The 27833-nt window shown below is 39.3% G+C and overlaps 6 protein-coding genes and 2 pseudogenes across 7 annotated transcripts in view; 6 read left to right on the top strand and 2 right to left on the bottom strand.

Moving 5' to 3' along the window:
• LOC101302592 overlaps window positions 1–1900 on the bottom strand; it is a 3003-nt gene extending 1103 nt beyond the window's left edge. Inside the window, exons 1-6 of the mRNA XM_004288699.1 lie at window positions 1775–1900; window positions 1609–1659; window positions 1234–1255; window positions 747–861; window positions 558–590; window positions 13–147 (exon numbers count right to left, since the gene is read on the bottom strand). Coding sequence (XP_004288747.1) covers window positions 13–147; window positions 558–590; window positions 747–861; window positions 1234–1255; window positions 1609–1659; window positions 1775–1897 — 479 coding nt within the window. The 5' untranslated portion in view covers window positions 1898–1900. The remainder of the gene's footprint in view (window positions 1–12; window positions 148–557; window positions 591–746; window positions 862–1233; window positions 1256–1608; window positions 1660–1774) is intronic.
• Window positions 1901–3338: 1438 nt separating this feature from the next.
• On the top strand, window positions 3339–4719 carry LOC101314784 (chitotriosidase-1-like). Its single transcript, XM_004287167.1, has 2 exons — window positions 3339–4473; window positions 4563–4719. Exons 1-2 carry the CDS (start codon window positions 3360–3362, stop codon window positions 4580–4582), a joined length of 1134 nt encoding a protein of 377 aa, XP_004287215.1. The 5' UTR covers window positions 3339–3359; the 3' UTR covers window positions 4583–4719.
• A 1499-nt stretch (window positions 4720–6218) lies between these two features.
• LOC101302875 (cysteine-rich receptor-like protein kinase 7-like) lies at window positions 6219–8563 on the top strand. The gene is made up of 7 exons (XM_004288700.1): window positions 6219–6596; window positions 6702–6830; window positions 6984–7165; window positions 7265–7475; window positions 7665–7902; window positions 7989–8139; window positions 8231–8563. The coding sequence occupies exons 1-7, from the start codon at window positions 6305–6307 to the stop codon at window positions 8537–8539; spliced, it is 1512 nt and encodes a 503-aa protein (XP_004288748.1). The 5' UTR covers window positions 6219–6304; the 3' UTR covers window positions 8540–8563.
• Window positions 8564–9089: 526 nt separating this feature from the next.
• On the top strand, window positions 9090–9902 carry LOC101303163 (annotated as a pseudogene).
• Window positions 9903–11976: 2074 nt separating this feature from the next.
• LOC101303457 (cysteine-rich receptor-like protein kinase 41-like) lies at window positions 11977–15096 on the top strand. Its single transcript, XM_004288701.1, has 8 exons — window positions 11977–13066; window positions 13159–13305; window positions 13448–13569; window positions 13699–13909; window positions 14099–14336; window positions 14423–14573; window positions 14665–14996; window positions 15078–15096. The coding sequence occupies exons 1-7, from the start codon at window positions 11977–11979 to the stop codon at window positions 14971–14973; spliced, it is 2268 nt and encodes a 755-aa protein (XP_004288749.1). The 3' UTR covers window positions 14974–14996; window positions 15078–15096.
• A 3935-nt stretch (window positions 15097–19031) lies between these two features.
• LOC101303748 lies at window positions 19032–22259 on the top strand (annotated as a pseudogene). Its single transcript, XR_183814.1, has 7 exons — window positions 19032–20160; window positions 20300–20320; window positions 20674–20855; window positions 20986–21196; window positions 21386–21623; window positions 21710–21860; window positions 21952–22259. The product of XR_183814.1 is annotated as a receptor-like serine/threonine-protein kinase SD1-6-like (transcript).
• A 655-nt stretch (window positions 22260–22914) lies between these two features.
• LOC101304041 (acidic mammalian chitinase-like) lies at window positions 22915–24094 on the top strand. The gene is made up of 2 exons (XM_004288702.1): window positions 22915–23980; window positions 24072–24094. The coding sequence occupies exons 1-2, from the start codon at window positions 22915–22917 to the stop codon at window positions 24092–24094; spliced, it is 1089 nt and encodes a 362-aa protein (XP_004288750.1).
• A 273-nt stretch (window positions 24095–24367) lies between these two features.
• LOC101315371 (DCN1-like protein 4-like) lies at window positions 24368–27699 on the bottom strand. The gene is made up of 9 exons (XM_004287168.1): window positions 27479–27699; window positions 26885–26963; window positions 26715–26789; window positions 26592–26628; window positions 25796–25879; window positions 25609–25669; window positions 25389–25495; window positions 25204–25269; window positions 24368–24780 (listed from the first exon to the last, which is right to left on the bottom strand). Exons 1-9 carry the CDS (start codon window positions 27561–27563, stop codon window positions 24682–24684), a joined length of 693 nt encoding a protein of 230 aa, XP_004287216.1. The 5' UTR covers window positions 27564–27699; the 3' UTR covers window positions 24368–24681.
• Between the last annotated feature and the right edge of the window lie 134 nt (window positions 27700–27833).

Here is a 27833-nt window from a genome sequence, read left to right on the forward strand (position 1 = left end):
AAAAGTATAAACAATCCATACCTCGCAGACAGAAGCTTCATCCGAAATAACTGGTTTCCCCCATGAGAAAAAGGTTGTCCGCCAACAATGCTCAGTTTTACTGTAGTATAGTCCAAACGTCGATAAGCTACATGTTCCTCGCCAAGACTGATTACATCACATATATATTGTCACTTAGATAAGTCTTTTACAGTAGCAACAAACCAATCATCATGCACAGACTAGTTTCAAATGAATGCTGCTGAAATTTATTAAAATAATCATCAGAAGCCTTTACATTGGTTTAATATGTGCTTTTAGATCACTGGAAGCAGGTTTACATTTATAAACCCATGCTGATTAACATGACATGATGGATGCCAATCTAGAACAGTGACTAGATTACTCAAGTTGGTAACTAACTAACCATAAAGTGTATGGGACTCTAATTTCTAAAAGTGAAACTTCTTGACTCCCAACCATACAGTAAAACTACCTTTTCATTTACCTAACTGATGATATGTGATTCAAAAGGTAATCTATAACATTTAACGATAATGAAGATAAGAGAAACTCACCATTCTAGCTGAAGTTGAACGCCGTCTTTTGTCCTGACAATCAAAATCACCATATTCAGAGTTACGCTTCCAATTTGATGACAAGGCGTGTCTACATAAACTAAGAATGAATGAACCGTGTGAAACACATATACGAACAGAAGGAAATTCAGGAGAAACCTCATTTTAACTGGGGATATAAAAACTTACTTTCCTGAAAACTTCTTTGTATGCCATGCATCATGGTTTCCCAAAATAACTGCTTTAGAAAATTCAAGATTTGCAACACTCCGAACCAGTTCAATGTTCTCTTCACCAAAATCACCTAAACAAAATGGAAGAAATTAAAGAAAGGACCCAAGATCAAGATAAATAGAGATTTACATAACCCCAAGAAAAATTACCAGCCATGTTGGCGCAGAAACAAGAGGTAAATCCAGCTTCTCCCAGACATGGCTAAACTTCTTTTGTTGTTATATACTTTCAACATAATTAGGTTTAAGTCATTATAAAATCAGGGCACAATGTTTAGAGTTGGTGCTAATATTGTCCTTAGACAAAGCTCTTTCATATACTTATCAAAGTTACTTAGCTCACCATTTGGGGACGGCAAGAAAATCAAGGCAGGTGCTGATATGCAAATCGAGCGGCACAAAAAACATTAAGTAGATGCATGGTGAAGGAGTGTGGAACCTGCCTGTAAAAAGCACCAAATCCGGCTGCATTTCAACACAAACTTATATCAGATTCCTCACATATACAACATTCCGATTGCAACAAGATCTCGGCAGGATTTCAAATTGAAATGAATAAATTAAAAGAAGTATGCATTTCAATCACTATGAACTATGAACTCAACATTTTTCATATACAAAAATAGAACCAATTTTCACTACTTCAAATCATATCCAACTTTTGATAAGGATTTCTAACCATATCAAATCTTATACAAGTTTAACTACTGTGATTAACTCTAGCTGAGCTTGTAAACACATTTCTATATCGCCAAAAATTAGAATAAAAAATCTGAAAAAATAAAATAAAATCAAAGAAGAAAGAGCGAAATGTATACCTGCAGAAATCGAAGCGCTTTTGTGTCTTCTTCTAGATTCCACTGATCATGCTTCATATACCAGAACACGAATTGAAAATGAGTTTGAGTAAGAAATCTGCAAAATTTGCTAGGGTTTTCAAAGTCCGAGAAGAACAGAGTGAGAGAGAGAGAGAGAGATGCTTACGACGTCGCCGACAACTGCGATTCGAGCTGAGGTGGCGGCCATGGCAGCGCGCGTGGAGAAGAGGCGGGGAAGAGAGGCGGAGAGGGAAGAGAGTGGTGGCGCGTGTAGTAATGAGCTTAGCATCACCTCTCTGGTCAAGATTAAGAGGTCAACCAAATTGTTGTAAGATCAACGTGGCGTTTTAGCCGTCCGATTCATCTGTGGGTCCTAGTGGATAAGCAAGAATTTTGCAACAGGTGGCAGGAACTGTGTGAACCTGAACCGGACTTGGGCCGAACCGGTGGTGACCCGGGTTTTACTTCACCGTCGAATGCCCAAATGGTCCGATACGGGATTAGTCTAGAAACTATGTACATTGTTTTTCTGCATTTTAGAAACATAATATAATATAAAAGGACGTACAATATTATACGTTATAAACTTGAAATGTTCATTGTTTTCTACTAATTTATACATATGGGTGATTTTTCGTTCGACGAGTTGATATTATGTGCATGATGGAAGAGTTCTTGAGAATTGGAACTAGTTAGCTTAGTTTGCTTTGGTGGGGATGTCAATGGCTATAAAAGGTCACTAACGTGTTGCATAGGGCGAAGAGGAATTAGACCCATGACTGATGCCTAATAGTGAAAGATCCTAGACTCTTCGATCAGAGTCTAAGGCTTATCAGTTCCAAACTTCCGATCTAAATCCCGATTAAGATGTCAACTATATGTAGACGAGTTGCTCATCACCTTAAACCCTAAAAAAATGCATAGGATTGATAAGTAATGTATAGATATAGGAAAATTCTGTTGTGCCCTCTGGCATGCTATGCCTGCAAAACAAAGGCAAAACCAGCCCCTGCTCGTCTCTCTAGTGAAAGGCATGCTATACCCTCCGGTATAGCAGCCAAATATATAAGATTGCTTTAGTCTATGTTATATATTGGACTTTTCTAAAGAGAACAATCAAACTATTTTCTTATACGAAAATGACGTGGGGTAAACTAAAACAATCGAAGGCAGTCGGGACGGACTCGAGACAATTACAAAATAACTTGTTTCTTTAAACTTACGGTAACCTTAATCAATCTGTTCATTTTTTCTATGTTATGCGTTTCTATTGTTGGTTTCAAACTAGGCTGAGCTAAATTATACTTCAATTGCAAAAACCAGGTGGCAACCATGGAGAAGTTGCTAATATAGCATATGCACATACGTAATTTTAGCTACTTCTGAAAAATTATATCTTTTAATCTTACGTCTCAAATGTTCCGTACATCTTCCTAATTACTTGTGGATAATTTCAAGCTGACATTTTGGACCAGAATAGTTTCTCCGGAATTACATGACGGGTGTCACACTCTAATCCAACATGTGTGATGCGAGTCACTGCCGTTACCAATGGGTAAAAGTTTGTCAAGGCGGCCATTTCCAGTTTTTAATTTGGCCCTGGGCGGCATGCACAAAAGTCTCCAAATCAAAGTTGAAATCCAGGATTTGAATCATGAAATTGACAAACTTATATATCTACGTACAGCGAGCTATATATAACCACGTACTGTACGTATCTAGTCCTCCTTAAGTTGCAAGCAACTAATACAATGTCTTCCAAATCAATAACTCTTCCATTTCTCTTCTCCCTCATCCTCTTATTCCTTAGCCACTACCTCAATGTCTCCGCCGCCCAAACCACCGTCGTTAAAGCCGCTTACTGGTTCCCGGACAGCGGCCAAGCAGCCTCCGCCATAAACTCCACCCTCTTCACTCACCTCTTCTGTGCTTTCGCAGATCTCAACCCCACCACTTACCAAGTCGCCATTTCCTCCGCAAACTCGCCTCAGTTCTCAACTTTCACTCAAACAGTCCAACAGAAAAACCCTAACGTCAAAACCCTCCTCTCCATCGGCGGAGGAAACTCCAGCCCCTCCACCTTCGCCGCCATGGCCAGCCAGGCCGCTCGTCGCAAAGCATTCATAGACTCATCAATCAAATTAGCGAGAAACTACTCCTTCTACGGCCTTGACCTAGATTGGGAATACCCTTCCTCCACCACCGAGATGACCAACTTTGGCAGCCTCCTCACGGAATGGCGCTCCGCGGTGGCCAACGAGTCAAGCACCTCCGGCAAGACGGCGTTGCTGTTGACCGCTGCAGTCTTCCGCAATGCGGATTACTACAGCATAAACTATCCGTTCCAGGCTGTTTCGAGCAGCCTGGACTGGATCAACGTCATGACGTACGATTACTACGGTCCTAGTTTCGCCGAAGGTAAAACCAACACTTACCCGCCAGCTGCATTATACAACGGCGGATCCACCACTCTCATCAACGGAGACGCCGGAATCGTGTCGTGGATCAACAACGCCGGAATCTCAACCAAGAAGATAGTCATTGGTCTTCCGTTTTACGGGTACGCTTGGAGATTGTTAAACCCTAATAACCATGGATTTTTCGCTCCGGCTAATGGCTCGGCTATCGGAGTTAACGGAGACCAGGGTTACAACCAGATTAGGGTTTTGATCAGCCGAGGGTTTCAGACGGTGTACAATGCGACGGTGGTTAGTAACTACTGTTACAATGGGACGACTTGGATTGGTTACGATGATACGCAGAGTATTGGCGCCAAGGTTTCGTATGCTAAAGGAAAGTCTCTTCTTGGTTACTTTGCTTGGCATACTGGTGCTGACACAACTACCTGGACTCTCTCTCAAACAGGTAAGTATTGCTATTGGTAACATTCCCTTGCTAACTAAGTAACTATTATATGTTGTCTGATCGAGCTCTATATTTGTATTGTTTTGCAGCTTTCAGTACATGGGGATGAGCAGTCATTGTTGATATGTAATATAAGATCTTATAAATATGTTATTAGTCGCCCACAATAAAAACAGGAACAGTACTATCTAGCTTTCGTGTTAATTGCATTGCAGTATGGCTAATGATCCGGTTAAATATATAAAACACTAATCTTGTGACGTTTGCAGTAGAATTAATCAAGTGAAATTACCCCGGAAATCCATGTAATTTTGGGCAAAGTGCTGGGAATCGACAAACATGCATAAGTTGATAATGTGATATATATTGCACTACCTAGCTAGGGCCTCCATTGCACTATAATCTTGAATCTTGGCATGCAGTACGTTCGCAATTATTTGATATTCTTTTTCATTTGGATTTTTCTGCTGGGCCGGTTTTCCACCGCAAGATCCCCACCCTACCCCACCCCCACCCCCCCTGTTGAACGGCGCAGATCCGGACGGTATGCTATACCGTCCGGAACAGCAGACAAATCCTTTTCATTTTAGGTATTTAATTGTGACAAAGAAGATTTGTGGTCGAACTTCGAAGGTTCTATCTCCTTGTGTTTCTGAAAACCCTATAGACGGAAATAGACCATTTAATTAATAATCCCCCCTCTATATATATATATATCGACGTATCTGTTGAAAATGCTACCAAAGTGCTTCTCCTATTCAGTTAATTTTGTTTTTATTGCTGGACCAGTATACTGATCACCTGAATACTTTCACTGAATCTTCAATAACGACAGCTCAGGATGAAGAAAATACTCACGGAAAAAAGAGGGGTTTTGATCAGCAAGGTCATGTACATGAGTCTCTATGAATACAAGTCTTCTATGAATATAAGACTTTCATTTCTCTTTCTCTTTCGTAGAAACAAATGAAAGGACTTAATTTGTACAAGTGCTGATGGTGTCTCTGTCCATCATTTTCATGGGGCAACTTAGCTTTCTTGTTGTCTCATACACTTCATCACATGAAGTTTGGTATTTTTCCATGTCCACATTATCGACTTCAATGTTAGGTGTTTGTCATCACTTTACTATGAAATTTCTTCATCGATCAGATTGAAGGTGACGGTTCTCATTCTAGTGTTTCTGAAACAAGCTAGATGTTGTCGAAAATGCAATACCATCTATCAAAACTTCTCCTCCTCCTCCTTCTCTTTTCTTTGAACTTCAATTGTTCATACACTCAGACATGGATCAAAGCCGGTTACTATTACACCGGTAATGAATCCCCTGCCTCTACCATAGATTCCACATTGTTCACTCACCTTATATGTGGTTTTGCCTATATAAACTCTAGCTCTTACCAGCTCTCAATCAACTCCTCCACCCAACAGAAATTCTCCACTTTCACAAATGTTGTCAAGCTCAAAAACTCAAAAGTCACAACCTTGCTGTCCATCTGGGGTGGCAGAGAAGACTATTCAGTCTTGTTTTCAATGCTGAACCAATCTTCTCACCGGAAATCTTTCATTGATTCCTCAATTAGAACTGCTAGACTTTATGAGTTTGATGGCTTAGACATTACAGGGGCTGTACCAAGAACAGTCATGCACACTACATCTTTGGGAACATTTCTAGATGAGTGGCGCGCTGCGGTGGATTCTGAAGCAAGCAAGTCAGGAAAACCAGGTTTGCTCTTGACAATGGCACTTCATCATATGCAGGTTGTGGATACTGTAACTTATCCCATTGACTCTATTAAAAAGAACTTGAATTGGGTTCATCTTGTGGCATATGATTACTATCTTCCTAAAAAGGAAAACTACATCATTAGGTCCTGCGTTTACCACAGACGGGTCCATGTCTTATAACCACATCAAATGGTTCATTAAGACATATGGTGCAGATCCCATGTACAATGACACTTATGTAATGAACTACTGCACAAGTGGGTCAATTTGGATTAATTTTGATGATGTGGAGGCTATCAAAACGAAAGTTTCGTATGCTAAAGAGATGGGGCTTCTTGGCTACAATGTGTTTCAAGTTGGCAATGATGACAATTGGGTGCTCTCCAGGGCAGCAGGTAGCTAGGTTGATAACTTGATATTATCTTCCAGGTATTCGGCATGTTTCATTTTGATAAGAAAATATATAGGTCACCAGACTCACCACCAAGTTTCCTTAACAGCTGAAGAGGAAGGAGGTCGACAGAACAAGAAACAGTTATTGGTGATTGTTCTGGTCACGATTGCTATGTTTATTATCCTACTGGGAACAATAATGTGTTACATGCAAAGGAGAGTACTTAAGTCAATTGGTAATCTTCTTCTTCTTTTTTTTGGACGAAATTGGTAATCTTCTTAAACTGTGAATATATATGTTGAATGACTGTTATTTTCAATGTTAGTTCTCCGGCTAAACATTGGGGAAAGAAGTTTTCTAATTTGTTCTTTGTACTGATTTTGTTTAGGGATTGTAGGCAACATCAAAAGATCAGTTTATAGGCTATTAGATATAGTTCCAAGTACAGACAGTTTTGACAGCAATGCTCCTAATCTGCAAGTTTTTAGTTTTGCAACCATCAAAGCAGCTACAAATAACTTTTCGAGTAAGAATAAGCTTGGAGAGGGTGGCTTTGGACCTGTATACAAGGTAGCATCCATGACGAATCGACGATCATTATATAAAATCTGAAATCCAATGCAGGATCTGCAGGGATATATATGCTAATGATTCGTGTGGTTTTTCTAGGGTACGTTAAGGAAGGGCCAGCAAATCGCAGTGAAAAGACTTTCGAAAACTTCAAACCAAGGCCTTGAAGAGTTTGAAAATGAGGTCACACTTGCTGCAACACTGCACCATGTGAATCTAGTTAGAGTTCTGGGATATTGCACCAAGAGGGAAGAAAAGATGCTGATATATGAGTACATGCCAAACAAAAGCTTGGATCTCTACCTCTTTGGTATTTCCATTCTCCTTTGCTTTGAAAATTTGAATCACATTGAATTATTTCTATAGCTTAAAATGCATAACAAGCACTTACAGAAGGTCCAAAGGTGAAGTGACGCTCACATAAGATTGAAAGAAGCCTGCCAAGACCAATTTAAGCTCATTTGATCAATCTGATGGTTGGTAGTTTACTTTCATACAGATCCAAGTAGATGCGATCTTTTGCATTGGGAGCAACGTGTCCACATCATTGAAGGGGTAATTCAAGGCCTTCTATATCTCCAAGAGTACTCAAACTCTACAATAATTCACCGTGATCTGAAATCTAGCAACATTTTGTTAGATGATAACATGAACCCGAAAATATCAGATTTTGGTCTAGCCAGAGCATTCAGAAAGAATGAACTTGAGGCAAACACTGGTCGCATTGTAGGAACATAGTAAGTGAATTGCACTTTACATTTTCAGTAGACATGCTTCATATATCATACTGATCACAGACTCACAGTTCTTATGTGAAATGCAGTGGCTATGTTCCCCCTGAATATGTAAGAAGAGGCATTTATTCCATGAAATCCGATGTTTACAGCTTCGGTGTTCTGCTTCTGCATATCATAAGTGGCAAGAGAAGTTCATGCTTTTATGGCATAGATGGAAATCTAAACATTCTAGAGCACGTAAGTCGACAAGTACAAAGGCTTTCTATGTTTTGCATAATATATATGGGCAAGAATTTAGAATTGTATAACATTAACTCGGACATTTCAGGCATATGAGTTGTGGAAAGAAGGCCAAGGCATGGACTTTGTAGATCCTACCCTAGATGATTTGACATCGTCTTGCAAGCTCTTAAGATGCATGGGGGTGGCCTTGTTATGTGTCCAAGAAAATCCAGTAGATAGACCATCCATGCTGGAGGTTTCTTCAATGCTCAAGAGCGAAAGTGCAGCCATCATTAGTCCTAAAAAGCCCGCTTTCTCAGTTCAGAAGGATGAAGATGAGGATCATGTATACACATACAGGGAAGAAATCTATTCAGTCAATGACGCAACAATGTCTGAAATTGTGCCCCGATGACAATTCTTTCTGAAACATAACATGTAAGAGATCTGTATAACAATTTTGATTCTTCTGTCATAACATTTTGGCATGAAATTAACTATACATTAATTAAGTTTAATTAAGACCACATTTGCTGGTGAAGCTCTTCTGTTACCGTTTGGAGCTTCCTCAACTCCCTAAACTCCTGTCTTCATCGTTTTAGCGCGCATCTGCACAACCAGACATCAAATGCAGGACGACCAAATAGTCCACCAAACTAAAAGATAACACACATCATAATACAGTAGTGTTAATACCATAAGAAAATTAAGAAAACATAGCATATATAAGCTACATTTTTCCAGATCAAACCAGAACAGATCATATTCATAAGTCTTTCAACTGGACCTCTCAGATTCCATTTCCAAATAAGCAAGACAGAGTCGATGATTTGTTTACTCCCATAGCCTTTAGCTCTTCATAGCCATGATTGAGCTCTAATAATCTACATTTCATTCATTCTTGTGTAAGAAATGCCAACCCTCAACAGCTTTGTGCATCGTATTCCTTTTTTTCTATGTTTGTGATGATCAGTACCGAAAGTGCGGCAGAGACCTCAGCGGGGGTGAAATCAGGCTATTATCCTCCTACGGATGATTTCCCACCTTCAGCCATAAACACTTCCTTCTTTACTCAAGTCTACTATGCCTTTCTAGTGCCTAGCAATGTTACATTTAAATTCGAGCTTTCAAATGAAACGACTCTGCTCCTCTCGAACTTCACCACCGCCCTCCGCCACAAAAATCCGCCGGTGAAGACCCTTCTATCCATAGGTGGCGGTGGCGGAGACAAAGCACTGTCGGACATCTTTGCTAGCATGGTCTCAAACCCGTCCTCACGGTCAAACTTCATTGACTCGGCTATAGAAGTTGCACGTAAGTTTGGGTTTGATGGGTTGGACCTGGACTGGGAATACCCTGAAAGCCCAAAATAAATGAAGGCATTGGGCCACTTGCTAAAACAATGTCGCCGAGCGATCAAGAAAGAGGCCCAGGCCACAAATCGCCCTCCTCTACTGCTCACCGCCGCCGTCTACTTCTCCGCCGAGTTCTTCTTGGACGCCGTCATCCGGTGATATCCGATTAAGTACATGGAGAAGTACTTGGATTGGGCCATTGTAATGTGCTTTGACTATCACGGGGCTTGGAGCAATATTACTGGGCCCAATGCACCATCATTCGACCCAAATAGTAATGTGAACTCTGTTTATGGGCTTAGGTCATGGATTAACGGTGGCATGAGCCCAAATAAGCTTATAATGGGCTTGCCGCTCTACGGTCAGCCTAAACCCACCTGCTGCTGTCAACGAGTTGCTCGTCACCCTAAAAAACATGCATAGGATTGATAAGTAATGTATATAGATAGATAGAAGAATATTTGGAGAAAAATGCTAAAAAAATGCGATAGTCTATGTTATTGTCTAAGAGAACAATCAAATTTATTTATTTTCCTAAGAAAAATGACGTTGGTAGACTAAAAAACTCGAATGCAATAGTCGGGACAATTACAAAATAACTTGTTTCTTTAAACTTATGTTAACCTTAATCAATTTGTTCTTAGTGGCGGAGCCCAAACATTATAGCATAAGTGTATATTAAAGTTTTGTAAAAAGTCACATGACTCGATGTTTAATTTGATCATCTTTAAATGAAGCAAAATTTTATTATATACATCTCATAAACTCGTGTAACATTAAAAATATACGAATGAAGAAAGTAGTAATTTACGCATCACTTAATACTTCACATTTTTTGTTTTGGTAAATTCATTAATGTTCGTGTTTACTAATTAAAAGAAATCAATTATCTTAACAATTTCGAATGGTAAGACATAAATACCAATCAATTCTATAGATACATTTCTTAATATAATTGATTTGTCATTCAAGATTAATTGATATGTAGAAAGTTTAAGGGGATTTTAATAATATAATTAAACAAATTTTAATGATAATTAGTTAATTAAACACTTAAATTTCAAACTTTTCAAAACCCAAGAGGGGTTTAGACCCTTCAGGCCTCATCAAAGCTCCGCCCCTGTCTGTTCCCTTGATGGTTTCAAACTACGTTGAGCTAAATTAATCTAAATTACTCCCATAAACCAGGTGGCAATCATGCATGGAGAAGTTGCTAAATCACACAACTATGTATATATAGCATATGCACATTCGTAGTTTTAGCTACTTCTGGAGAATTATATATTTTAATCTTACGTCTCAAATGTTCCATACATACATTACTTGTGGATAATTTCAAGCTGACATTTTGGACCAGAATCAGTTTCTCCGGAATTACAGAAATAATTGAAAACCCTATAGAAGGAAATAGACTATTTAATTAATAATCCTCCCCACCCACCTCCTATATATATACACACAAATCTGTTGAAAATGCTACCAAATTCTGTTTTTATTGCTGAACTAGTCTACTGACGGAAGGAAATCGCCTGTACCGAGTTACCCTGTGCCAACCGTGTGCCAGCCTCCATTTGATTGACACATGTCCCTTCACTTAACTGATAATTAACTTTGTTAACCGACGTTAACTTATTTTGAAGAAAAGAGAATCACACCTTGTCATCTTCTTTATCTCTTTCCCCTTTAAAACCTCTGCAAACTCAACATCACCGCAAAAAATCTTATGAACCCGGTTTGGATTTCCAATCTGATACAAACATATACCCAATTTTTATGTATCTTATTTTTGTAATCTTACCCCAAAATTACGTTTCAAAAACTTAATTGAAAAATTTGAAGTCAGATTTTTCATCCCTTCACTCTAGTCTGCTAAACCAGAAGCTTCTAATCTCCCGGGTTCCGACCATCCTTCATCACTATTTTCTTTGAAAACCCTAGAAAGGCTAGAATTTGGGGGGAAATTTTGCTTTCACTTCTCGACACTGCATCACTTCTAATCTCTACCCAGACACTTCAGAATCATACAATTCCTCCTTAAGCTAATCTCCGATCATCACTACCCAACATCCAAACAATCAACTCCGGCCACCCAGATTTTCCCAATTCTGAAACCCCTCTTTGCGAGTTTATTTCTTGGTTTTTGTAGTATAACAGAGTTAGACTTCGTTAGGTGTTCTTGAGTGGAATTCCATGTGTCGAACTTTATTGATGGCACATAATTGGCATAGAGAAATTGGGCACAGGTGATGTGCTTCCTCTACTGATCACCTGAATTCTTTCACTGAATCTTCAATATATATAACGACAGCTCAGGATGAAGAAAATACTCACGGAAAAAAGGCAAGACCCGTCTCTATGAATATAAGACTTTCATTTCTTGTTGTCTCATACACTTCATCACATGAAGTCTGGTATTTTTCCTTGTCCACATTATCAACTTCAACGTTAGGTGTTTGTCATCGATCAGATTTATCAACTTAGCTAGATGTTGTCGAAAATGCAATACCATCTATCAAAAGTTCTCCTCCTCCTTCTCTTTTCTTTGAACTTCAATTGTTCATACACTCAGACATGGATCAAAGCCGGTTACCATTACACCGGCAATGAATTCCCTGCCTCTACCATAGATTCCACATTGTTCACTCACCTTATATGTGGTTTTGCGTATATAAACTCTAGCTCTTACCAGCTCTCAATCAACTCCTCCACCCAACTGGACTTCTCCACTTTCACAAATGTTGTCAAGCTCAAAAACTCAAAAGTCACAACCTTACTGTCCATCTGGGGTGGCGGAGAAGACTATTCAGTCTTGTTTTCAATGCTGAACCAGTCTTCTCACCCGAAATCTTTCATTGAATCCTCAATTAGAATGGCTAGACTTTATGAGTTTGATGGCTTAGACCTTATTGGGGCCGTACCAAAAACAGTCATGCACACTACATCTTTCGGAACATTTCTAGATGAGTGGCGCGCTGCGGTGGATTCTGAAGCAAGCAAGTCAGGAAAGCCAGGTTTGCTCTTGACAATGGCACTTCATCATATGCAGGTTGTGGATACTGTAACTTATCCCACTGACTCTATTAAAAAGAACTTGAATTGGGTTCATCTTTTGGCATATGATTATTATCTTCCTACAGAGGAAAACTACACACACCTTCATGCTGCTTTATATGACCCAATATCAAATGGGACTAACACGAACAGTCATGTCAAGGACTTGATAAACAGAGGACTACCTGCTAGCAAGTTGGTTTTAGGCTTGCCTTACCATGGTTATGGTTGGACTGTTCTGAATCCCAGTAACTATGTTAATAATGTTGGTGCACCGGCGTTAGGTCCTGCGGTTACCATAGACGGGTCCATGTCCTATAAGCACATCAAATGGTTCATTAAGACATATGGTGGAGTTCCCATGTACAATGACACTTATGTAATGAACTACTGCACAATTGGGTCAAGTTGGTTTGATTTTGATGATGTGGAGGCTATCAGCGCGAAAGTTTCGTATGCTAAAGAGATGGGGCTTCTTGGCTACAATGTGTTTCAAGTTGGCAATGATGACAATTGGGTGCTCTCTAGGGCAGCAGGTAGGTTGATAACTTGATATTAGCTTCCAGGTATTCGGCATGTTTCATTTTGATAAGAAAATATATAGGTTACCACCATGTTTCCTTAACAGCTGAAGAGGAAGGAGGTCGACAGAACAAGAAACAGTTATTGGTGATTGTTCTGGGCACGATTTCTATGTTTATTATCCTACTGGGAACTATAATGTGTTACGTGCAGAGGAGAGTACTTAAGTCAATTGGTAATCTTCTTAAACTGCGTGTGAATATATATATATATATATATATATATGTTGAATCACTGTTATTTTCTAATTTGTTCTTTGTTCTGATTTTGCTTAGGGATTGTAGGCAACATCAAAAGATCAGTTTATAGGCTATTAGATATAGTTCCAAGTACAGACAGTTTTGACAGCAATGCTCCTAATCTGCAAGTTTTTAGTTTTGCAACCATCAAAGCAGCTACAAATAACTTTTCGAGTAAGAATAAGCTTGGAGAGGGTGGCTTTGGACCTGTATACAAGGTAGCATCCATAACGAATCGATGATCATTATATAAAAGTTGAAATCCAATGCAGAATCTTTACTTCATATTACTGTCGAAAATCAGTGTTCTGCAGGAATATGCTAATGATTTTGTGTGGTTTTTTTAGGGTACGTTAAGGAAGGGCCAGGAAATAGCAGTGAAAAGACTTTCGAAAACTTCACACCAAGGCCTTGAAGAGTTTGAAAATGAGGTCACACTTACTGCAACACTGCACCATGTGAATCTAGTTAGAGTTCTGGGATATTGCACCAAGAGGGAAGAAAAGATGCTGATATATGAGTACATGCCAAACAAAAGCTTGTATCACTACCTCTTTGGTATCTCCATTCTCCTTTGCTTTGAAAATTTGAATCACATTGAATTATTTCTATAGCTTAAAATGCATAACAAGCACTTACAGGAGGTCCAAAGGTGAAGTGACGCTCACATAAGATTGAAAGAAGCCTGCCAAGACCAATTTAAGCTCATTTTATCATTCTGATGGTGGGTAGTTTACTTTCATACAGATCCAAGTAGATGCGATCTTTTGCATTGGGAGCAACGTGTCCACATCATTGAAGGGGTAATTCAAGGGCTTCTATATCTCCAAGAATACTCAAACTCTACAATAATTCACCGTGATCTGAAATCTAGCAACATTTTGTTAGATGATAACATGAACCCGAAAATATCAGATTTTGGTCTAGCCAGAGCTTTCGGAAAGAATGAACATGAGGCAAACACTGGTCGCATTGTAGGAACATAGTAAGTGAATTGCACTTTAAATTTTCAGTAGACATGCTTCATATATCATACCGATCACAGACTCACAGTTCTTATGTGAAATGCAGTGGCTATGTTCCCCCTGAATATGTAAGAAGAGGCATTTATTCCATGAAATTCGATGTTTACAGCTTCGGTGTTCTGCTTCTGCATATCATAAGTGGCAAGAGAAGTTCATGCTTTTATGGCATAGATGGAAATCTAAACCTTCTAGATCACGTAAGTCGATATGTACAAAGGCTTTCTATGTTTTGCATAATATATATGGGCAAGAATTTAGAATTGTACGACATTAACTCGGACATTTCAGGCATATGAGTTGTGGAAAAAAGGCCAAGGCATGGATTTTGTAGATTCTACCCTAGATGATTCGACATCGTCTTGCAAGCTCTTAAGATGCATGGGGGTAGCCTTGTTATGTGTCCAAGAAAATCCAGTAGATAGACCATCCATGCTGGAGGTTTCTTCAATGCTCAAGAGCGAAAGTGCAGCCATCATTAGTCCTAAAAAGCCTGCTTTCTCAGTTCAGGAGGATGAAAATGAGGATCATATATGCACAAACAGGGAAGAAATCTATTCAGCCAATGATGCAACAATGTCTGAAATTGTGGCCCGATGACAGTTCTTTCTGAAACATAACATGTAAGAGATCTGTATAACAATTTTGATTCTTCCGTCTGTTGAACCAAAAAAATAAAATAAAAATCTTGCGGACGTAAAAAGGAGATAATGGCAGCAGTAAAAGAATTATGGCAGCAAGCATTCTGATGGCAAAAAAATGGAGGCGGCTCACCTTTTTTCTGTTAACAAAAAAGGTGCAGGTTGTACAAAGGCACGTTCACAGAGGCATGGGAAGGAATTTCAACAAACCTTCTGATGGCAAAAAAATGAAGGAGGCTCACCTGTGCTCTCTAGCTCGCTACCGATACCTATACGCGGTGCGTCCAGCGTATCAGGGGGCGGTAGTGTAGCTCGTCTTCTGGCCTGCTCCAAAGTGTCACTGAGTTCTCCATGCCGTGCTGAAGGCTCCTCACACACTGTTTAGAAGCAGCCGAGCTATACCTGCATCAATTACGACATCACAACCATGTAATAAAGAAGTGGCTCAAGTCGTGCATATCAGATTAAAGCAGGGAAGAAAAGGTTCGGTACCCATCGAAGCTACTGCCGCAACAAATGTCAATGCGTGCACACATGGACGGAACCAGGAATCGAAAGTGGGTTGGGCTAATTTTCACACAGCACACTTACAAAATATTTTTTGTGGTATTCTAAATGAAGTTGGATTAGCAGAGAGAGAAAGAAAGTCGATGAAAATGAAGAGACAAAAGGTTACCTGCCTACAGCTGAGTTTAAGAGACATTGCGGATAGAAAATCTGTATTAAGCAAAGAAGCTAAGAAACTGCATGTATATATAAAGGATATGATCAGTTTTGACTTTTGAAGCAGGAAATCAAAAGAATACGAAACTATTCTTGGAATAACCTACATGCTAGCAAGAATGATGCGAATATAACCGATAGCACAAGAACGATGCAGAGATGGAAAACATGTCCCCAGTTGAATCAACAAGGAAATCACAAGAACTTTGTTGTGGATATGTCATATATGGTATGGCAGTAGTAACTATTAGAATCTTGGACAGCCAATTTGGCTTCATTGCCTTTTTAAGGTTAAGGATTGTCATCATTATATAATCCTCATAGCAACAATATTCTCTGTGTTGCTGAGTTGAAAATGTATCCAGAGATGAAGTACAGAAGCGGCGAGAATATGTACCCAGGTAAATAAGACATTATTATTATTTTTTTTTTATTGGGCTGGGCTGGGCTATGATATATATATAAATATATACCTAGGGATTTTTTGGCCCAATTTTCGGTTGGGCTGTAGCCCATACAGCCTTTGTTGTAGTTACGTCCCTGACCGAGATTCAAGAGAAACAAAATCGAACTACCACTCACCGATTAAAAAAAATCACCAAAAGACTGCATAAAATGATCTCTATCCTCATTTGCTTCGGCTTCTCTCTTTTCCTTTTTGGCTTGGGCTCTTTGATTTTCTAGAAAGTAATCAGAATTGATGCTCTCGAAACTTCAGAAAAGAGTAGAACAGAAAAAGAATTAGAGATGATTCGGTGACTTTCGAGAGAGATCGAGAGCAAGAAAAAGAATTAGAAGGAAAGAGACGCAAGCCCAAGCCCAACAGACGAAAATGCATTGTTCTTCAGAACAGTAAGGCGGCGCCAGGCCGCATAATATATAGTTAAATTAAATTAAATTTGCTTCCGACAAAAACATTAAAACTGTCATACTGGGTTGTCGAACAAAATGGAAGGGTCAACAGACACTTTGCAGATTGAACCATCAATATTCATTGTTGTTTGTTTGTGTGGAATTCTTAAGAGAGCTTTATGTGCATCGTTGGTAGTACTGTTAATTCTTATCTCTTCGTTTAGAGTTTTCGGAACAAACACAAAGATCAATATTAGTGGGTTTTGCCTTATCTGATAAATCATCGATGGAATACTACCATGCTCCAACTTGATAGCTAGGCCGTAATCCCAACCATAAAAGTCTTCATGGAAATTATGTAATTCAACTATATGTCATGCTCATAATTAAGTAGTATTCAAGGTTAGAAATTGATCAAAGTGCATGTGCATTTTAGGAAGGAGACTGGTCTTTGAAAAGAAGAGAGACCAAAAGAGAATTGAAGATCCCTGATGTATCTGGGATTGAAATAACAGGGGAAACTGTGTATGTAACCAGATTGTAAGCAAAGTTTTTTCAGCTTTTGGTACACCACATATATTTTTACCAAAATAGTGAAAACTATTGACGTTTTCAGTATCTTTCTATAGCAGAGAAGAAATGTTTAGTGAGTTCTTCCATATATATGCAAGTGTTACATGTACCTGATAGGGCTACTTTCTATTTAGCAGTTTGCACATATACATATGTCGATCTCTATCGTCCTTAATTTTCACATGTTCTGAAACAATTTGGTTGATCAATCTCTATAGCATGATAAGAACCAAAGCCCTAGAACACCTCACACATACTTGGTATGTGATCGGTTCTGTTATGAATAGAAAAAAAAGTGAGTGATAGAATATAAAAAGGATACTTTCTTACTTTACAGTGTGTGTTGTTTTTTCACACTATTTCAGTTTTTTCTTTTTTCAACTTTTGATAGACTTCGAATATATAATTGGTTTAGTGTTGATTGTAGAATCTTCATTCCACAGACTGATATGAAACTACATTTTTAGTGACAGCTTAATATTTATTGTAGAAGGGACAAAATCATTCATTAATAATTAAGCTTATTCCATTTTGCAGGTTCCAATAAGAGAGATCTATTACATTGTTTAGGGAACTGTAAGTTGCTGTATAGTGCAACCTGTTTGGATTCAGGTATATGACTATCTCATTTTTATTTATTTTTTATTTTTGGCAATGAACTTTTATCCTATATGTTTCAGTTTTAAGTGACTCAGTTTTTGGTCAAGTGCTTCTTTTTTTTTTTTTCCGGTGGATTAGCTTTTAGTTCCTAAACCCTATACTTTTCATAATTTCGTAATATTCATAAGTATCTTTTTAGTTTGAACATTCTTTTATTATTTATCTTTACCTAACAGCCTCAGTTTTTTAGTCTTCTCGATCTTCATTAGCTTCATGTATTGATATATTATAATTCATTGCCGAATTATGGTCTTGCCCCAACTTTCTTCTTTCATTAGTTTTCCTTTAGAATTATGCTTCTTCATTCTGAGTTATTATGGTGCATAGGCTTTGAATAAGGGAAAATGTTTATTTAGTACTAATTCATTTTTGTTTTTACTTTATGTTTATAATAGTGCATGGCTATGATGTATAGCTGAATGCAAAAAAAATAATGGTACAAACTCTTCTTGCATATTTTTCTTTCTCTATGTCTCATACAGTCCACAATTTTTTTCTTTTTAGGTTGCAATATAACAAGAGCTGAAGCAAGCAAATTTCTCTACAACAAATATGACGATATATCGTTTACAACCTGTTCTATCAGCTTAGCTACTTCTTTGTTCCTTTCCAAACCCTAGCTACCTAATCCCTCCGTTTTAAACAATTCTAAATTCTGCTTGATGCACCATATACGGTTATTTTTATTGTAAATAATCAGCATTTTTTATATTAACTTTAAGCATAAAAATTCAAAAACCCGCAGCAAAACGCGGACCTAATTTCTAGTAAGTATGTATATATAGCATATGCACATACATAGTTTTAGCTACTTCTGGAGAATTATATCTTTTCTTAAGTCTCAAATGTTTCATACATACATTAGTCATCCTAATTACTTGTGGATAATTTCAAGCCGACATTTTGGACCAGAATAGTCTCTCGGAATTACGGAACCCGTGTCACACTCTAATATCCAACCTCCGTGATGCGAGTCACTGCCGTTACCTCGGAAAATTCCAATGGGTAAAAGTTTGTCAAGAGGGCCATTTCCACCCAGTTTCTAATTTGGTCCTCAATGGACCGCATGCACAAAAGTCTACAAATCACAGTTGAAATCCAGATTTTGAATCATGAAATTGACAAACGTATATATCTACAGCAATATACAACCACGTATTGAACGTATCTAATACATCCTCGATCCTTCAGTTGCTTGCAACTAATACAATGTCTTCCGAATCAATAACTCTTCCATTTCTCTTCTCCCTCATCCTCTTATTCCTTAGCCATGTCTCCGCTGCCCAAACCACCGTCGTTAACGCCGCTTACTGGTTCCCGGACAGCGGCCAAGCAGCCTCCGCCATAAACTCCACCCTCTTCACCCACCTCTTCTGTGGTTTTGCAGATCTCAACCCCAACACTTACCAAGTCGCCATTTCCGCAAACTCGCCTGATCAGTTCTCAACTTTCACTCAAACAGTCCAACAGAACAACCCTAACGTCAAAACCCTCCTCTCCATCGGCTGAGAAAACTCCAGCTCCTCCACCTTCGCCGCCATGGCCAGCCAGGCCACTCGTCGCAAAGCATTTATAGACTCATCCATCAAATTAGCGAGAAACTACTCCTTCTACGGCCTTGAACTAGATTGGGAATACCCTAACTCCACCACCGAGATGACCAACTTCGGCAGCCTCCTCACGGAATGGCGCTCCGCGGTGGCCAACGAGTCAAGCACCTCCGGCAAGACGGCGTTGCTGTTGACCGCTGCAGTCTTCCGCAATGCGGATTACTACAGCATAAAGTATCCGTTCCAGGCTGTTTCTAGCAGCCTGGACTGGATCAACGTCATGACGCGCGATTACTACGGTTCTAGTTGGGCCGAAGGTATAAAAAACACTTACCCGCCAGCTGCATTATACTCCGATGGATCTACCAGTCTCTTCAACGGAGACGGATCTACCAGTCTCTTCAACGGAGACGCCGGAATTGTGTCGTGGATCAACACCGCCGGAATCTCAACCAAGAAGATAGTCATTAGTCTTCCGTTTTACGGGTACGTTTGGAGATTGTTAAACCCTAATAATCATGGATTTTTCGCTCCGGCTAATGGCTCGGCTATCATAGCTGACGGAAAGGGTTACAACCAGATAAGGGTTTTGATCAGCCAAGGGTTTCAGACGGTGTACAATGCGACGGTGGTTAGTAACTACTGTTACAATGGGACGACTTGGATTGGTTACGATGATACGCAGAGTATTGGCGCCAAGGTTTCGTATGCTAAAGGAAAGTCTCTTCTTGGTTACATTGCTTTGCATACTGGTGCTGACACAACTACCTGGACTCTCTCTCAAACAGGTAATTATTGCTATTGGTAACATTCACATCCTCATATAGTACTATGTCATACAAGAGCTAGCGTGGTTTATTTACCCTTGCTAACTAAGTAACTATTATATGTTGTCTGATCGAGCTCCATATTTGTATTGTTTTGCAGCTTTCAGTACATGGGTTGCAGGTAGGTTGATTACTTGATATTAGCTTCCAGGTATTCGGCATGTTTCATTTTGATAAGAAAATATATAGGTCACCAGACTCACCACCATGTTTCCTTAACAGCTGAAGAGGAAGGAGGTCGACAGAACAAGAAACAGTTATTGGTGATTGTTCTGGTCACGATTGTTATGTTTATTATCCTACTGGGAACAATAATGTGTTACATGCAAAGGAGAGTACTTAAGTCAATTGGTAATCTTCTTAAACTGCGTGTGAATATATATGTTGAATCACTGTTATTTTCAATGTTAGTTCTCCGGCTAAGCATTTTGGAGAGAAGTTTTCTAATTTGTTCTTTGTTCTGATTTTGTTTAGGGATTGTAGGCAACATCAAAAGATCAGTTTATAGGCTATTAGATATAGTTCCAAGTACAGACAGTTTTGACAGCAATGCTCCTAATCTGCAAGTTTTTAGTTATGCAACCATCAAAGCAGCTACAAAAAACTTTTTGAGTAAGAATAAGATTGGAGAGGGTGGCTTTGGACCTGTATATAAGGTAGCATCCATGAGGAATCGACGATCATTATATAATATCTGAAATCCAATGCAGAATCTTTACTTCATATTACTGTCGAAAGTCAGTGTTCTGCAGGAATATGCTAATAATTTGGTGTTGTTTTTTTTAGGGTACGTTAAGGAAGGGCCAGCAAATAGCTGTGAAAAGACTTTCGAAAACTTCACACCAAGGCCTTGAAGAGTTCGAAAATGAGGTCACACTTACTGCAACACTGCACCATGTGAATCTAGTTAGAGTTCTGGGATACTGCACCAAGAGGGAAGAAAAGATGCTGATATATGAGTACATGCCAAACAAAAGCTTGGATCTCTACCTATTTGGTATCTCCATTCTCCTTTGCTTTGAAAATTTGAATCACATTGAATTATTTCTATAGCTTAAAATGCATAACAAGCACTTACAGAAGGTCCAAAGGTGAAGTGACGCTCACATAAGATTGAAAGAAGCCTGCCAAGACCAATTTAAGCTCATTTGATCAATCTGATGGTTGGTAGTTTACTTTCATACAGATCCAAGTAGACGCGATCTTTTGCATTGGGAGAAACGTGTCCACATCATTGAAGGGGTAATTCAAGGGCTTCTATATCTCCAAGAATACTCAAACTCTACAATAATTCACCGTGATCTGAAATCTAGCAACATTTTGTTAGATGATAAGATGAACCCGAAAATATCAGATTTTGGTCTAGCCAGAGCTTTCAGAAAGAATGAACTTGAGGCAAACACTGGTCGCATTGTAGGAACACAGTAAGTGAATTGCACTTTACATTTTCAGTAGACATGCTTCATATATCATACCGATCACAGACTCACCGTTCTTATGTGAAATGCAGTGGCTATGTTCCCCCTGAATATGTAAGAAGAGGCATTTATTCCATGAAATCTGATGTTTACAGCTTCGGTGTTCTGCTTCTGCATATCATAAGTGGCAAGAGAAGTTCATGCTTTTATGGCATAGATGGAAATCTAAACCTTCTAGATCACGTAAGTCGATAAGTACAAAGGCTTTCTATGTTTTGCATAATATATATGGGCAAGAATTTAGAATTGTATAACATTAACTCGGACATTTCAGGCATACGAGTTGTGGAAAAAAGGCCATGCCATGGATTTTGTAGATTCTACCCTAGATGATTCGACATCGTCTTGCAAGCTCTTAAGTGCATGGGGGTAGCCTTGTTATGTGTCCAAGAAAATCCAGTAGATAGACCATCCATGCTGGAGGTTTCTTCAATGCTCAAGAGCGAAAGTGCAGCCATCATTAGTCCTAAAAAGCCTGCTTTCTCAGTTCAAAAGGATGAAGATGAGGATCATATATACACATTCAGGGAAGAAATCTATTCAGTGAATGATGCAACAATGTCCGAAATTGTGCCCCGATGACAGTTCTTTCTGAAACATAACATGTAAGAGATCTGTATCACTGTATGATAATTTTGATTCTTCTGTCTTAACATTATGGCATGAACTATACATTAAGTTTAATCATGACAACATTTGGCTGGTGAAGCCCTTCTGTTACCGTTTGGAGCTTCCTCAACTCCCTAAACTCCTGTCTTCATCGTTTTAGCGCGCATCTTCACAACCAGACATCAAATGCAGGACAACCAAATAGTCCACCAAACTACAAGTCAACACACATCATAATATAGAAGCTATTTTTTCCAGACCAGAACAGATCGTATTCATAAGTCGTTCAACTGGACCTATCAGATTCCATTGCCAAATAAGGAAGACAGAGTCGATGATTTGTTTACTCCCATAATTAAAAGTTTAGAACTGCTGCTTGTGCATAAATCATAACGGACGGCTTAATATTCTTATACTTTTCTCTTTGTAATCACTATTTTTAACTTTTTGATGAACCTCGAATTGTATGCAGCGAAAAGACTTCAAAACTTTGAAAAAGATAAATAGCCTTTAGCTCTTCATAGCCATGATTGAGCTCTAATAATCCACATTTCATTCATTCTTGTGTAAAATGCCAAGCCTCAACAGCTTTGTGCATCTTATTCCTTTTCTTCTATGTTGCTTAGTGATGATCGCTACCGAAAGTGCAGCAGAGTCCTCATCGGAGAACCCTCCGGCGGTGAAATCAGGCTATTATCCTCCTACGGATGATTTCCCACCTTCAGCCATAAACACTTCCTTCTTTACTCACGTCTACTATGCCTTTCTAGTGCCTAGGAACGTTACATTTAAATTTGAGCTTTCAAATGAAACGACTCTGCTCCTCTCGAACTTCACCACCGCCCTCCGCCACAAAACTCCGCAAGTGAAGACCCTTCTGTCCATAGGTGGTGGTGGCGGAGACAAAGCACTGTCAGACATCTTTGCTAGCATGGTCTCAAACCCGTCCTCACGGTCAAACTTCATTGACTCGGCTATAGAAGTTGCACGTAAGTTTGGGTTTGATGGGTTGGACCTGGACTGGGAATACCCTGAAAGCCCAAAAGAAATGAAGGCCTTGGGCCACTTGCTAAAACAATGGCGCCGCGAGATCAAGAAAGAGGCCCAGGCCACAAATCGCCCTCCTCTATTGCTCACCGCCGCCGTCTACTTCTCTGCCGAGTTCTTCTTGGATCCCGTCATCCGCACATATCCGATTAAGTACATGGAGAAGTACTTGGATTGGGCCAATGTAATGTGCTTCGATTATCACGGGGCTTGGAGCAATATTACTGGGCCCAATGCACCATTATTCGACCCAAATAGTAATGTGAACTCCGTTTACGGGCTTAGGTCTTGGATTAACGGTGGCATGAGCCCGAGTAAGCTTGTAATGGGCTTGCCGCTCTACGGCCGAACATGGGAGCTCAAAGACCCTAAAGAGAATGGTATTGGATCCATTGCTATTGGCCCAGGCCCGGGGGGTGGGGCACTCGGCTTCAACGAGTTGGAGATCCTAAACAAAGTGTCGAGCGCCACCGTGGTATATGACGCCGACACTGTATCGGTATATTCTTTTAACGGGTCAAGTTGGATTGCATTTGATGATACATGTACAACTACCTCGAAGATAGGGTTCGCTCAAGCTCTTGGGCTTCGTGGGTACTTCTTTTGGGCTATCGTTCATGATAGCAATTGGAAGATCTCGGCCCAAGGTAATGTTACCTCACCTAATTACCATCCAAGACTTGTATTCTTTCAATCTTGATTAGTGTTTCCTTATGTGTATTTGTTCTGAAACTACAGCTTCAAAGTCATGGATCCTTTGATGAATGAAGAAGGGGGCGGCCTCCTTGGTGCTCAAGATTCCGGCGTGAGCAGGCTACAAACTCACCAAGTATATCAGTTAATGAACAATAAGAAGGATTTCAAGTCTGTCAAATTTCAAAAATTTCAGTACATGTTTAGACTTTATCAATTCATTAGTTGCAAGAAAGGTCTTGTATCGATTCATTAATTGCCAAAAACATAGCAGAGAACCCCATTCAATGATACAATCACGATTAAAACTGAAAATTTCCTCATTGCGAAAAATGTAGCATTTCTCATAAGAGGCAGAAGCAGAGGCAAATGCAGCTCCACAAGTCCCAAACAAAGAACAACGACAAGCATGAATGATTGGTTAGTAAAATCAAAAGGTCGAATTCTTCGCAAGCCCTGCAGATAGATCAAACAGAAGAAAGCTAATTACAACCGCCGGACAGGAATAAAACATTATACTAGTTTGATAACTCAATTGCTGTGATTTAGTACAAGCCATGAATGGGACGGAAAGGAATAAAAGAATCTGTTACCTTCTTATAGTTAGCATTGTATTCTCACAAAAGGGATCACATTGTCCCCAAAGATGCTCAAATTAGCTTTGCTTATTTTCTTTCATCCATTCAACAAAATTATCAATTATCACAGGCCATGCTTGATCAGAATCATAGTCTTCGAGGTCTGGGAAACTTATCTGTCAAAAGGAAAGAATCATTAGAATAAGACTGATGGTGTCAAGTCAAAGTGTTAGATTCAGCAAATGCAAATTGAGAGATGCGCCCTTCCAAATGAAAAATCTCAAGGTACAGGGATAGCTAATAACCTTATATACCATGAACGATGCAGGTGGATTTCACTATTATATTTCCTTATGGTCCTAATCAGATATTGTTCTTAAGTGCATCTTTCACACAGATTATTTACATGAACACAGTGTTGTAACTTTGCAGTCAAGAGATGCATGTGTAGCCTCCCAAAAACATGAAGAGGATTGTAAGAAAAGAAATACATCATCTGATTGCATAGTTTTAAATCAGGACCAATTTCCAGGCCCTACACCGACCAAATAAAATGCCTTTTAAGAGCGTAAAGGAATGTATGAAATATAATGGCTTACCTCCTTGCAAAAACGGTAAAAATGTCTCCACTGATCAGCATTTAATGCCCTGTACTCACTTTGGACCTGCAAAAATTTTGAATCCAGCGATCACAAGACAGATTATGGATCATTGTTGTAGAAAAGAAATGATTTAGTCAAATTACTAGAAAATAATATATAATGGGCCATTGGCATCTACCTACCTTCAGATACTTGGTTAATATATCAACCTGGGATCGGTATTTGGGACCCAGCACAAGATTCAGTAATTCACACACAGTCTCGATATCAACACTCTTTTGTCTGTCTTCTGCAAGTGTTTAACAAATTTCAGGAAAGTGTGAGTGAGAGAGGAACTTCTCCAGAAAGAAGTTGTTCAGTTTTACTAACCTACAGGCATGTCTACTTAAAAAGTAAGCTCACCTGTCAAGCAGTATTGAAATGCAAAAGCATAGAAATCTTCAAATTTGGGTGTGGCCATCAACTTTTCAAAGGCACAAAACGAAAGATCAGTACCATTAACAAAAGCAAGATCCAGTATTAGGTACCAAAAATCACCACAATAACAGCACAGATGAACCTATTGAAATAAACCAAAAATTTTGAATACCTCTTTTTCCAGACCTGGGAGTGCTTTCTTCAATTTAGCTATGGTGTCAGCGTTCAAATCTTTCAAGCCTCTTCGCCACTCTTCCTGATTCGAAGAGGAATATTGATTAGGAACTAGCCAAAACTAAAATTCAAAAGAAGAAGAAAAAAAGACCAGAAAAACCAAAAGTTGACCTGACATGCAGTAATGATAAAAAATGTACAGCATAATCTAGTTCAAGGGTACAAGGGTAATGCAGTGGTCATAATTTCATTAAGCAAAAAGGTTTAATGACAAGGAGCATTCACGTTCTCACTCTATTGCGTTTTAGAAAAGCAACTTTTGGACCTAGCGTAGTACACTCAAACATTTCCTTACTCATCATATAGATACTGGCCTTTCCAAGTATCCAGAGTAGAGGTAGGCCATGAGAGAGGCCTTTCAAAAGCTATGTTACATTGTTATGCAACCGAGCCTCAAGCAGATCTCTTTTTGTTCATCAGACTATCTAAATTTTTTTTCCTATCCCACATCAGCTATATATATGTATGTACTTATGTATAAATTCTTAAAGATAATGGTCTGTATACACATGCAGTTCAACTTCAAATGTATTCAACATATTAAAAGCATATTCCACAAATACATACATGTATGGTGTATATCCTGTGGTTTGTGTACGCAGGAATAGTTCATTTGATTACATTCCACTAACAAGACAATGTCCCACAAATACAAACAGTCAATATGCTACAAGCAAACCATGTACACCCCTTGGAAACAAGATGACCGCTTAAATTACACAGCATTGCCTTACCCTGGAAAAGTATCCTTGCTTTTCCGCTTTCATTTTCCTGAGACATAAAATCATCAATGTCAATGAGGTTATATACAAATAAAATCGGAGTATAGCTTCATATCAACAAAGATAGTGACTCACCAAGCAAGCATCAGGATTCTGACATCAGTATGGTCCACTCCCAAATGCGAACAAAAAGACACAATTCCTTCTGGGCTGTTCAATCGAACATAAGACAGTCAGCATTTTGCCAATGCATATATTTCCTTTTTCATATTGAATCTGCATCAATTTCATGTACGCTGACTTACTCAATCATGTCGAGGCTCTTGTTAACGTACACATCAAATAGGTCCCCTATCTTGTCTACATCCTTTTTGCCTCTTTTACCTGCGTCTGACTAACATTAGAACATCCGAAACTACGCAACATAACAGAAAATGTATTCCAACTATGTCAAAATGCACATTATAACACGATTCCAAACAAGAATTATAACTTCTCAAATCATCACATCAAGACTGAAAGAAACTTTTTCGGAAACGAATGCGAGATTATTCTGATCATCAATACGATCATTACTAAGTACATCATCGATACAATGAACACAAAGAATCTACTTCACAACCTATCACTCAACAAGTTCATGGCGAAACAGTGATTTGACAATTCAAACTTCACAATCAGTACATAAAATCCAAGCCATTGCAATCGAATCACTCTAAACCGATTGAAACGCGATCAAGAAACATCGAAAGAAGCAATCTATGACGTGCTACTACCGCAACTTAGCTCAGCTCATTCAAAAGAAACAAGAAATCATCTTCTTGGCTCCATTAAGCCTACGAGTTCTATATTTTCGGAATCAGAATCGGAATGCGAGGGAGAGAGAAAGAGAGAGATACCTGGACGAGTCGAAACGACGTCGGAGGATGTGACGGAGGCGGAGGTCGACGGCGGCGCTTTTCTTTTCGAAGTGGCGCGAGGCATGGTACGGCGGTGAAGTGGAGCCGATGATGACGTGTATTGGGCGATTCTCGGAAGGCGCGCCGATTCGAAACGACGTCGGAGGAGAGTGAGTGAGAAAAGAGCGAGGGTTTTGGGGAATTTTCGAATCGCTGAACAGACGGCGAGAGATGAGAGGGGTTTTGTTTTATAGTGTTTGGATTGATGGAGAGGGAGGTTGAGGACGCGCGGGAGATTGGTTGCACGCGCTGATTGGTGCGTGGCGGAGATCTTTGAGGGGTTTGGGGTTAATAT

Source organism: Fragaria vesca, linkage group LG1 (genome assembly GCF_000184155.1).
Source record: "Fragaria vesca subsp. vesca linkage group LG1, FraVesHawaii_1.0, whole genome shotgun sequence".
Taxonomy (NCBI): domain Eukaryota; kingdom Viridiplantae; phylum Streptophyta; class Magnoliopsida; order Rosales; family Rosaceae; genus Fragaria; species Fragaria vesca.